Raw genomic sequence first — 13,913 nt, 5'->3', positions numbered from 1 at the left:
CAAAAGTATACAGGAAAGAGAATACTGGTAAACAATTATAAAAAATAAATGAAAATTACTTAGAAAAGAGGAGCGAAAGATACCACAGAGACTCATAGATGAAGACACTCAGACGAATAATAGTACGAATGTCACATCATAGATGAATTAAGTCTAAGCAACATATACTCAGAAATTAGATACAGAAATGAAAGCCATCTTCCATCTAGACCCTTAAATAAGAACTATTACAACACGATAACTGCAAAATGTCGTTCAGGTCAACATATGGTCTTCAACAGTAGACAATACCCATAGAATATAACTCCAGTCTAGACAAATCTAAACATCGTGTCAAAATATCTCTGATTTTGTGACTTTAATATATAAGTAACTTTGATCAAGTAGAAGAAAAGTATAATACTACTGCATATAAGTAAACCAGCTAAGCAGATCCTCACTATGTCAAAAACAAAAACAAAAACAACCCACATTATTAAATAATAATATAAACACTTTAATGGTTTACTTTTTACAAATTGTGACTTAGATGGAGAGAAGTCTCATTGGCACTCATACCACATCTTCGAATCAAATTCAAGGTTCGCAAAACAATAATATTACAGAAGGGTTATTCAATAAATCATCATCTTGAAACTGTGCCTTAGTATTTTTTTTCAATAAAACATTTATATTTAGATTTTTAAAAAAGATAACAATAAGAGAAAAAAAAAAAACGATCAGATGATATGATAAAAATAAAGATGATAAAACGTGATTAAAAGAAAAAGGTAAGACGAAAACGACAAGACGGGTAGATGGGACAGATCAAGGATTTGAGGAGAGTTTTTTCTGAATAAAAATTGCATCGAATGGAGAGAGGCAAACATGATTTTGACAATGTTTTATGACATTTCTTCCTGGTTGTTTCGCGGTCTGAATTCTACCCTGAGTTAGAAAGGGGTGTTTTCTGGCATATGACAATTTTTTTCCATATATTTAGGTAACCTTTAAAAACTGAAACAAATCATAAAGTTGATAATTTTATTTTCATTTTTATATATACAAGTACATATTTACAATTTCATATCTATATATAATAACTCGCATTCTTTCAAACACATAAGCATACACATACAAACACACAACCATACACATGTACACACATTTTAAATTGATAACCATACAATAACAAATAACAAAATATATAATTCAACAACAAAATAAGGAATGTTATAAGCACTCGTAACAAATAAATGTGGACCTTTTTTAGTTCACTAGAATGTCTTTTCTTTTAAAATTGCACAAATCTTTGGCGGAATGTCATTTTCATGGCACTTTGTGGCAGTATTAAGAAATAGCACCTCAGAATCAGTCACGTGACGAAATCACAAAATGTCGAATCACGCCTAAAATAAATAAATAGAACATAAATTTGACTTCAACGCAAATCAGATGTGGTAAAGTTGCCAATTATACCACCCTCCACAACAGATCAAACTGACACAAAAATAAGCAAATATAGGTCATTTGACAGCCTTCAACAGTGAGCAAAGCCTATACCATTATGTGCATATATCTATATTATTATTTTTAAATAGTGAATAATTACAATTTTTAAGTATATTCTGTATTCTTCAGAAGGTTTTTAATCTTGCGTGACTCTAATGGTAAGATAGTCAGAAAATAAATACCTCATTTGTAAAAGTTTTCCAATGTATTTAGGTATTGTTACAATTGGGTGAGTTTTCTTGAACGGAACTATCCTGATTTTTGATTTGGTGGGGTTGGTATTGTAACTTAGTTTTCGACTTAACATTTTGACTATGCCTCATATGTCATTCGGCTTAAATGGATTCTCAAAAATTGTTGTAACCCGATTAATATCATTATAAAAACGGCATATATCGGATGTATAAAAACTCATTATAGATACCAGGACTAAATTTTGTATTTAAGCCGGACGCGCGTTTCGTCTACAAAAGACTCATCAGTGACGCTCGAATCCAAAAAAGTTAAAAAGGCCAAATAAAGTACGAAGTTGAAAAGCATTGAGGACCAAAATTCCTAAAAGTTTTGCCAAATCCAGCTAAGGTATTCTATGCCTGAGGTAGAAAAGCCTTAGTATTTCAAACATTCTAAATTTTGTAAACAGTTAATTTATAATATTCTACTATTTTTGATCTATATAATATGATTATTACCATGTGAGTTGCTTTATGGACTGCTAATGTTCGTGCCTGGCAGAACCCTTTCCCACAGACGGCACACTTGAAAGGTTTGTCTTTGGAATGGATGTACCTGAAAAACAACATAAAACGATATAATTTAACATTAAAAGTGAAATTAAAATACTTTCGTTTTTGCACGAACTTTGCCGATCTGATTGCTTACATTATTTTCTGCTGATATGAATAAAAATATGACAAAAGTTTATATGAAAGACCTAGTTTCTTGATAACTTGTAACTGTAATTCTTTATTTAATAACGTGAGTGAAATTACAAAATTTCGAAACTATCCTTAAAAGCATTAAAGTTGGATTTTTAAAATTTGTTAATAATAATTACTGTAAAAAGCTAATTGTTGTTTCGATAATCGATGAGAAAAAGATTAATGGTTATACGAGCTAGACATTCGGCAATCATCGGTAGAATACGCTACTCTCCGTCTATTAGATGAGGGTACGGAATCGGCCGAGTTGAGGCGAATGACGAGCAAGAGTCATTATACGCTCAAGAACTGAAGTGTAGTTAAACAGTAAAATAATATTTAGAGAAACTGATAAATAAAACATACTTGTGATCTCTGAGATGGTCCTGTCTTCTGAACGCTTTTCCACAGATATCACATGGGAATGGTCTCTCGTCTGTGTGAGTTCTCTCGTGAATCAGTAGATTATAAGACTTGGTAAAATGGCGACCACAGTATTTACAGATGTATTCTTTCTTGGCCCTGAAATAGAATTCAACTTCATTGAAATCTTATATACATTTCAAAGCACAGAATGGCGACCAAGTATTTCAACCAGAAACAAATAATCAAAAAACTGTAAAAGGTTCTTTCATTTTCAATTCTTTTGAAAGGAAAGGTGGTGAAAAATCATGCTAAGCTTGTAAGGCTTCTTTTACGTATTCCCGCCAAAATACCAACGTTGAACTTTTATTTAGCTTCTATAATAAATGTATGTCTATAAATTATAATGTCGGTAATTTCCCTTTACTACACAAGTTAAATGTGTGATACTCGTTTGATGTGGTTATTCGTTTCCTTTTTCTAAGACTTTTTGTTACATTGAATTTTCATCTTATTCTTGTGTGTATTATAAAAACAAACATGACTTCCTTTTTGGCACTTATTTTTCATCATTTAAATCTTTTAAATAAAGATGAAGGCAAGATACATGATAGAACAGGAGGGGAAAGATAAGCTTCTCGAGGTGGGGTCGACCGGCCGATTCTATTCAAACATCCCAACCTTACATCACCACTTCTAACATTAAATATTATTGGGACCTCAACCTTTCTTCTGTATAGAATACACTCTTAAAAACGTTCCGCCGACAAATGTAACAATAAAATAATTGAATTTGATACCTTGATATCAGATAATCTCATATTCTAAACAAGCCGCGTAATTGGTTCGAACACTTTAATAACAATATACTTCAAAACTCTGTCAATACAACTGAATATATACACCATATGTTTTTTTTCTAGTGTTGAGATTATCTTATGAGAAGTCAGGTTGAGGTTGAATACGTTCAATACACAAATATTACCTTCTTGGTTTTTTCCCTCTGTTTAAGTCCATTTTCAGTGGGTACTTGTTGTAATGGAATGGGTACCGCATGCGCATTCTAAAACAAAATAAATATTCATTAAATTCTATAAAAGTATTGGTTGCAACTCAATACAAAAGCATTCATAAAATGTCAAGTTATACAAAAAGTGTCAAACGAAACGTCATTCAAAAGTCTTTCGTGGTTAAAAAGAGTAGTGTATTAACTATACGGGTTAAAATTTCACTTCACTTCCGCGACTATAAAGGGAAGTCACTCTAAATTAAAAATGAGAAGAAAAATTCTCTGTGATGTTTGTTAGATTTAGAAGGATATTCATAAAGAGAAAAATCATAAGATTTCACCGATTGAAAATGATAGTTCTTCAGCAGCTATATATGTATATAAATAGATAGATATGTTATGAATTAGGTTGAAAATAAAAGAATTATCTTGTTTACAAATAAAAATGTAATCCAAGCTACTGAGGAACGTTACATGACTAAAATGTCCGTACCTAGATGATTCTAAGATGTACCGCCATGCATGACTGACAACATATGCGTCCCTGGTCTTTTCTGGAGAACTGGCTTCTTCGTCGCTGCTTCCATTATGGGTCGTTGCAGCTTCGGCTAAGTGATGGAAGTCAAACTTTGGGGTTTCAGGTTTTTTATACTCTAAAATCAAAAGAAAGATATGAGCAAACTGCATTTCATTTTACCTTTAAGTGGTCAATTTCCTGTTTCTATGAGTGAAAAAAGCTTCGAAACCTATAACCAAGTAGCAGTTTCAAGTGATCATGAGCTAAATATTTCGTACTTTCCCGCGCTTTTAAGTAGAAAAACAAAAGCTACTGAAAACAGTATATCTCGGTCATTTGCTGCGTCATTATTTACAATATATGTAATCTTAATAACGATATACTTCCAGAAAAGTGGTTTTTCAACGAAATGATTGTTAATTGGCTATGTTATATGCTAGATAAGACAAAAATTCGACCCCATTTTGAATGAAACTTGACATCTCATTCACCTGCTTCCTATGAATAAATTAAAATTCTTTCATGTCCGATGTTTAAGCTTATCTTTTCCGAAAGTATTGTTATCTTACATCTATTATAGTCATATACGAGGCTAAATAGAGGGTAATTTATCTCCTCATTGGCTGTGTTTTGACCGCTTTAACCACACTTTAATGAGCGGTAGGCTTCTGTTTACTGCGTTCTACCACACGTACGTTCTTGTTTTGTAGATTAAAATATTTGAGAATTTTCGTACATTATGTTTTTAGTTAAATATCAATAAGTTTCTATTCAGTCACACGACTATAGGGTTAGAAATGGATTTATAAATAAGCCATTGGCAGGTAAAACTATTGTACGTATTCAGACAAGACAGCGGTGTTTGGTCTGTGTATTCCTAGTATAATGTTTTTGTTTTATAATTCAAGTCTTCAATAAATCATACTGGTATTCATGTAACATGAAGAAAGACTTATTCTTAATTTTACATGTTTTTTTTATTTCTTTTATTCTTTTATTTCTTTTTTGTTTGGGGGAGTTTGGTTCTTTCTCTTTTGTAATTGCTAGAACGAATTTTATTTTTATCTTTAAAAATGTTCTTCCATATCTCTATTTTACTTTCGGTTCTCTATCGTTTGTCTTCCCTTCTGGCTGGCATAACGATTTTACAACGAAGACACCTTATCCTCAAACGTTGAATATTTGTAAAATTCTTTGTACATGGTCAGATAACCCCTTACTGTGTTATCCTTCCCCCTCATTCACAAATCATACTCTTAGATAAAATAAGTTAGAGCGTGTCAACAAATTTTATTATAGTAATAAAAATACATACCTGATGCAAAACTGTCATCTGAAGAAACTTCTGGCGATGAACAACTGTTTGCTCGTGCTGAAAGGTCAAGGATGGGACTGCTGTCATGGTAATTCGGCAGGTAATTTCGGATGCTTGTTTTGTTTGGTGTGGAGTACGCCGCCTGGAGCATAAACAAGTTGTTGTACATCAGACTGTAAGGATAACAGGAGAGGGCATCCGGATAGGTCATCTGTGGATATAGTAGCGAGGACTGTGGACAACAAGACGGAGATGGTTTACTGTACACTGGTGACGGGCACACTATACCAGGACTTGTCATGATGAACAGCTTATTCTACAAAATAAAATTATCATTTTGAAACTTCAAGTTAAAAAATTATCATTTTGAAAATCGAAGTCTTGAAATTATTCGGTGAGATTTAAAATAAAAGCGATTTATATACATCCCAGGTTGTAATGTTTGTGTTGCATGAATGATTAATAATTGATTGATTGTATACCACACGTCCAGTGACAAATATTTCAAACACATTTAAGACGAGACCTAAAATTCCGGTATTGAACAAAGCGCATAAATATATACCATGTTTCTCCTATTTTTAAATTCCTAATCTGGTGTGTAAAACCCAATAAGAATTGGCGAAAAATAGGATGGCAAATGCACATTGGCATAATATCCAAATAATAGTGAAAGTTTCGTTGAAATTATAGCCATGATAGCCGTTTCAAAAGAAATAAGTGGAAACGCAGATGTCTATTCCTTTTGTTTACAAGTTAGTGACTTTCTACGTATAACTAGAAATATCAGTTCGATACAATAAAAGAGGAGGAAGTCCTAAATGTCACTCGATACTATAAACGTTTTGTGAAAGTTTCATTTAAATTCATAAACAAGGTGTAAGAGGAGTTAAAAACACAAAATGTGAACAAACGCACGGACGGACGGACGCGAATTCATCAATACCTTTTAACCACCGCTACAATAAGCGATAGTTTAACCATTAATAAAAGAGACGGTTGTCCATAGTAGGTTGACAAGATTTTGGTTTTTTTGCAAAAAATTGATAGAGGACATGGATGCCTTACAATGCAGTCTTCATAAAGTCATCATAAATTGTTTGTCAAACAGTCAGTTGCTGTATATATTTAAATTTTCCGAATGGGTAAGTGGATGCATCTCATTGCGGTTCGCACGCCAATGGAAACAAGAGCTGGTGACCATTATTATACACATTTCTCAGACCTTCGGAAGATTATACACATTTGGATTCATAGTCATATAAAAAGAAGGGAAAACCATTTCAGTTTCTAAATTAAAGATTTATATTAATTAAAATGTCATTAGCCGGTGGAATGAAGTTAGGATGAGTATAATGCCGTTTCAATATAATAGCTAGGTTTAAAAGAGGGGGGAAAGATACCAATGGGACAGTCAAACTAATAAATCTAAAATAAGTTGATAACAAAAAGTTGAAACAAACTGTCTGTCCTATTTTAAAAGAAAATTATCAGAACATTCCTACTATACCCATATACATTAAAATGATAAAGTTTTTATGTGTGTTGTTGTAAAGGAAAATTCCAAGTACAATGTATATCATTTCCCTGTATCACTGGCTGTTAGTATCTACGTCCATATACTATATAAGTATATCATTATATTTGTCCAATTATTTCCGGGATTCAAAGACGCATAATTTAAAAAAAATGATTTTGAAGGTTGTTTTAATTAAGGCAGAGAAGCGGTACTTTTTAATTGCACAAAGTTACCCCTATCGGTCCAATTAAAAGCATTAATTTTGCACTAGAGGATTTCTTAAAAACAGAAATCCAAAACTAAAATTGAGAAGAAACCAAACGTTCCCCGCTAAAACGAAGTAACAAGAGGTAGAAATCTGAAGTCGGTGTCTAAAGACCAAATTACAATCTTATTTGAAATAGGAATATTGAAATCCGAACAGGAAAATGTTTTACAGTTGCAAAATAACTTTGACATTTTTAGTTGCAGTAGTTTCAAAGACATTGATGGACAATTTATCCTTAAATTAGTATCATTGCGTTCGTGCAAAATAAATAATAACACAGTTACAAGTGCATGGTACAAAATATTCAAGATTTTTGTTTAGTTTTCCAAGAATTTAGTAGAACGGACATCTTTAACTCAGATTAAAATCTCTAACGGAAGAGAAGCTTTGTATTGTCTTTCAGATAAATATTGATGCATGATTGTTGAAATTGTCCATTTTAATATAATAAGTTTATAATAAGTGACAAAAAATATAAAGACAGGAGAAAAAATTGACAAAAAATTGAGAATAATCGAAAGAAAAAAAATGCAAATGTGACCTTAATTTTTTATAAGAATACAGAATTCATAGTGACGGACACTCCTATATTGCATCATATTTTTTGAAATATGTAAAATTATAAATAACCTTTTTTAAAGATGAATGTTAAATCAAATATTCTAGCTGTCATATATACACTAGTGCCTTATAATAGACCAATGCAGCCATAAAGCAGAATATAAACAATGTTTTTTACATCTTTATCCTTTGGACTTTTAGGGATAGTTGTATGATTGACAACATAGTCCACGTCTGCTTAATTTTTCTTTTGAATTATCATGTACTTTTCGTGTGCTTTTTAGTCAATTGATTATTTCTTTTTAAGTAAACGAATTTTTATATCAAATTGTGACTAAATTACTGATTTTATAAAATTTCGTTTTTCTACAACAAACCACACAAATTAATAACAACACTAGATCAAAATTTTCAAAATACCTAAGTCGTCATGAAGCTTTAACTGGGGGCAAAAAAATATCTCACTGCAAATTCAAGGAGCGCTTAGCACCGGATTTTAGTTAAATAATTTGCTACTTGGTGATTACGCTGCATGCATTGAAGATCACTGCTGATATCAACAAGATTTTTGTAAATCAAATCTGGCAAAGAAATGGAACAAATACTGTCATAAGTTGCCCTACAACCTCACTGTAAACTGAAGAAAAAATTCAAACACCTCAAATACATACATTTTATGCTAATGTGTAGCTAGCATGACAAAAATCATGAACAATAATAATTTAAATATTTCAATTGATGTCAAGTTGTATTTATATAGAGTTCTAAAGGATGGGTTTTATACTTGGCGAGCTAGAATGTTTCGAAAATAAATTTGCTGCAAAACCAATTAAAAAAAGCAGACCCATCCTTACCGAAATCCTACGTTTTGATTTTATAGATGATGTTGACAGATTTTCTATACCCAATGAAGGTATCTCTTGTAATGTTCAGAGTGCACAGTCTTTTTGTAAAGACAATCAAACTATAGTTTAGGTCGTATTGTCAAGATTCGTTTTGTTTTAAATTATTGAATTTTTATAGCGTCCATAAAATTTAAAATGTATATTTGTTTGTGTGTATTGCTTGACCCCTATGGGTGTAATTTTGCGATGCAGATTACTATTAAAATTGTGCTATTTTGCATAATAATAAAAACATGCTCGAAGAAATTTGGGTATCAATTGGGTTACAGAACAGAGAATAATGTGTAAAAGGCCCCATGTAAAATTACTACAAACATGGGTTCAAAGAAATGAGAGCGTATATATTTAGGCGCTAAATTATAAAGAAAAGAGAATAATTGGACCAAAATAACAAGAATAGAGAAAAGCGGTCTAACTTGATTTAAACATCATGAAATGCAGACCCATTTAACTTCAAAAAGAGGGGGGGTCTGCAATATATAAGTATCCTACATTTGATATAAAAACAAATTATTGTCAAGTAGGTGGCAAAAAAAAATATTGTGGTGAAACTGATGACAAACAAAAAAATTCTGAATCCAAATTATCCAAATACTTTATAGTGTTAAATTATGTAAAACATAATTTGATTGATAGCGTCGAAAATCTAAATAAAAATATTCCGACTCAGACAAAAAAACATATATATCTCCCACCCCTTTTGAAGTTAAATGGTTGTTCCTTAAAATATTTTTTTCTATGACGCAGCAACCTAGCGACTTATTCAAAAGACATCATGAATGGTGCATGGTGTATATTTATAAATATTCAACCACCATTATTTACTGTTCATATTTCTTCCTGTTATTTTGAATTTAAATTTTAAATTTTAAGTTTTAAATTATTATTCTATATTTTATCTATAATATAAAAAAGAAGATATGGTATGATTGCCATTGAGACAACAATCCACAAAAGATCAAAATGACAAACATTAACAACTATAGGTAACCGTACGGCCTTTAACAATAAGCAAAGCCCATACTTCATAGTCAGCTATAAAAGGCCCCGATAAGACAATGTAAAACAATTCAAACGAGAAAACTAACGGCCACTAACTATACGTTTATTATCATGAAACTTTTTATTAATATTATTAGTGGTTCATTATTTTTTAAGTAGGTAAATTTTAGTTATATTTTCAACTTTTAACGAGGCCCGAATAGATATTATACTAAATGGCAAATATATTTTGAGAGAAAAAAATACCTCTATGTTTGTGACAGGATACCAAGTTTATGTTTTCTTAAAAAAAAATCAACTGGTAGCGCCATCTTATATAAGCTTGACATTAACTACTCCATTCTTTAGAAAACGTTTCTTTTCAAAACGGATTGTTCAGGAAAAGGGCGAGTGAATCAAATTCGTGTATACTTAAAATGTACAGCTTTTGTTAACAGTAGCCTAGAATGAAGAAATGGATTGTATATTAACTATACATTCTGCATGTAATAGCCAAATCCTAAAATAAAAATGTTCATCCGCATTTAACTGAACAACTTCCTAACGGAGCAACAACGTGCCTCAAAAACTAATATAATTTTTTCTAAGGTTCTGAAATTTATTATTTTGAAAACGGGATGCCGAATTTATTGATGGGAAATTAACTTTTTTTAGTTTTATTTTCAAAAAAAAAATTAGATTTAATTTAACATGGTGCGTACGTTTATTTTTACTGATTTCAACCCTAAACATGAAAAGTAAAACTTTACTTCAGTTAAGAGTTCATATATATTGATTCATAAAAAATATGAACAACAATTTCAAAAAAATCGACTTCAATATTTTAACTAAAGGGACGATTTCTATTATTTGACGAAAAAAAAATATCCTTACGCTTCGGATGAATATTTTTGAAAGACAAAGTTTTAAAAAAAATATGTTCATACAACATAACACTTGAAGATGACTTAATAAATAATTTAACTCCTCTCGCGCAATTAAAATGTATATCATATACTTCAAGTGACTTTGTACAAGTACATACATACTATATAGTAAATATATATATATTGCAACACTTCATTTTATGTTAAATTTCGGATTCTTGTCAAAGGTTACTTTTTAAGTTAATTTGATATCGAATAAATATTGTTTATTTTATTAGAAATATCAATATGAAATAAATTAACATAAAATATTTAATAAATGTGTATCAATTTAAAATTTAAAAAAACTTACCGTAAATTATGTGTTGACTCTGCCAAATTGTTATTAATTATAAGCAGGTATTTCCCTGTGACTGGTTATTATAAATTTTCGAAAGACAAAGACTGTGTATTAATATAGTGTCAGTGAGTTTTGATTAATATACATGTAACGCAACCAGTCTCCGCTAGGTGGCGCTATGTTTATACTAGTAAGTGTCCACTTACAAAAATTTCGTTTTTACAGCTGATGTGTCGGCAAACTAAAAAAAGAATTTTGAGATGTAACTTAAAACCGGAACAATTAGTAATATGTTTACAAATTATCACACGTAATTTATCTAAATTAAGTAATTCACAACTTGTGATTATTGAGTTAGCGGTGGATAACGGATTTATAATTAGATGACTATTAGAGGACAATACGATATTGTTTTTGTTTACCTATAATCTTTTGTTTACTAAATAAATAGTTTTGAAAAAGGTGAAAATAATTCCGTCAAATATCTAAGGGAACTGTAAACATTTTAACAAAGAAATGTCCCTCCCTATGTTGTTACAGTTCCCTCATATTGGCTATATCATCAGAAAAGTCAACAGGATTGGGTTTTTCGGTTTGCGGTGATATCTAAGCCTTTGTGTTTGCTATAGACACTGAAGATGTAACACATTAGAAGTCATATAGGTTTTAGTATCTTTTACAATATATATAATAAACATATTTAAATCTATAGAGGCACGATCCATATGTCTGTCTGAATGCTCAACTCCGTCGAGGCAGAAAATAAATAATTATTACAGAGCAGTGGCATAATATTATACCTTTTTAATTTCAACTTCCCTTCTTTTTTTTATAATATTTTTTTGAAATTTATTTCAAATTTGGTATGCAATTTGGATTTGTAATATGTGATAGAGGTCAGCTGATGGGTTTATAAAAAAAAATGTGTGTTGTTTGTTGTATCCCTAAAAATCATTTTACTGAGAATAAATCTAAGTCGAAACTGACTCCTCAAGCTTCGGTTTTTTATATAAAAAAAATGATAATCATATTTTTCGCTTTCATACAAAAAGATATTTGTCAACAAAAAATTCAGTACATAAAAAATGTTAATCAGAAACTTCAGTTTCATAAAAAAAAATATTCTTAAAATCTGAGATCTATATTGTATTTATAAACAGAATTAAAAAAAATAGTTCTATTAAAAACAAAGATTTAATCAAAGTAAAATAATTAAGTTGATGATACAAAAATCATGATTTTTTTCTTATGTCGTACTATGACAGTTATATCTTATTATTTATGTTTTCTCATAAAAAGGGAACGACAATTTCATATTCTGGGTGTGGGAGACAGGGGCATATGTGTGTGTGTGTGTGGAGGGGGTATATAACTATTGATTTTCATCTATTGCAACGCATGCTTATTATTCTTTTTTCACAATTCATTCCTTCATTTCGTCAAGGCAAGGCCAAGATAGCTGACCCCCCCCCCCCCTTTTCGATAAAAAAAAATCATCCCCGTACTACATATTTTGATTTCGACGTCTTTTATTGACTTCCTTCTTTTGACTTTTAGACATGCCTTGTCGATTTGAGTTCGGTATTATGATACTTTTTCAGTATCACTGCTCTCTGATGTTATTTCTCTGGTACGGGTGAACTGGGATTTATAACATTTAAATGATGAAATATAATACTATGACACGTTCTGGATGATCTGTAGATATTTTTTTATTGTAAAATTATAGAATAAATCTTTTGTAATTATAACAAAAGTCTGGTTCTTTATGTTATAAAACACATGATTTGATTGTTTATGGTCGTTTTGAGCCTTCTGTGAAATATATTTTTCTTTTGTCACGACTGCACTTCTGTCAGCTGATTCGATAGCGAGCTCGAGGCTCCTCAATGGGTTTTGAATATGTGATAACTTGGCCTTTTTAAAAGTGATGATTTTGATAACTAGACCAAATATTTCATGATGTTAATTTAGGACTGTATTTGATCATCTTGTTAAAAGAAATAATTAATGATTATGGTATTACATAGGCAAGAAATATGTGATTACTTGGATACCCTAATGAGGGGCCTCACTTTTACAGTCCGTCAGCTGATTTCGAGAGTAGGTTGCTCCTAGAAAAAAGTTAAGCATTTTTCCAGTCTTTGTTAAATTGAATAAGATTTCAAATAAAAAGAGACATGTCATATAGTATAGTGTATATATGTCTCTGGTTTAAACATGGAAGTTTTATTTTGACGTTAATCTTGTACGTCAAAGGTTTTTTTTTAAAAATCCACTGATTTGATTGGTGTAGAGAATTATGATTCAAATTATGACGCCTATTTTGAAAATAAACATTTCATAGGATAGACAAAAATGTAGATGGTGGCTACATGATATGATTTGATTTTTGGTGTTTTAACGTCACTTTTTAGCACCGCTATGAATTCCGGCCATTAATTCTAGTGCCAAATATTTCATTCAAATTAAGCACGAAGTAAATAAGATCTATAGTGTTAAAGACCCCCCCCCCCCTCCGTTAAAGGGTTCAAATGTGGTACTGCTCAAATATATTTTAGTGAAATTTGAATCTCTTCTCTGCCCGATAAAGATTAAGTTACAATATCTCCAACTTAAATGTCTGAAAATCAAATCTTAAATTGTAACTTGACAACATTGTCACATATCTACTTTGGTTCAGTTAAAGACGACATCAAAAGATCATTGTAGGATAAAAAAAAAATTCAATCAAATAGTTTGGGGGGTTAACATTGCTGCAAGCTTTGTTAATCTTAAAAAGATTTTACATATATACATATAGATAAATCAATGTTTCCCAAATTAAGTTAAAAAGG

General features: G+C 30.8%; 1 protein-coding gene across 1 annotated transcript; it reads right to left on the bottom strand.

The window, feature by feature from the left end:
• Positions 1-1,009: 1,009 nt before the first annotated feature.
• On the bottom strand, positions 1,010-11,300 carry LOC134690622 (protein odd-skipped-related 2-like). Its single transcript, XM_063550597.1, has 7 exons — positions 11,089-11,300; positions 5,616-5,931; positions 4,277-4,436; positions 3,760-3,837; positions 2,778-2,933; positions 2,184-2,280; positions 1,010-1,388 (listed from the first exon to the last, which is right to left on the bottom strand). Exons 2-7 carry the CDS (start codon positions 5,914-5,916, stop codon positions 1,383-1,385), a joined length of 798 nt encoding a protein of 265 aa, XP_063406667.1. The 5' UTR covers positions 5,917-5,931; positions 11,089-11,300; the 3' UTR covers positions 1,010-1,382.
• Positions 11,301-13,913: the final 2,613 nt, after the last annotated feature.

Source organism: Mytilus trossulus, chromosome 11 (genome assembly GCF_036588685.1).
Source record: "Mytilus trossulus isolate FHL-02 chromosome 11, PNRI_Mtr1.1.1.hap1, whole genome shotgun sequence".
Lineage (NCBI taxonomy): Eukaryota > Metazoa > Mollusca > Bivalvia > Mytilida > Mytilidae > Mytilus > Mytilus trossulus.
This window is presented reverse-complemented; position numbering and strand designations above follow the sequence as displayed.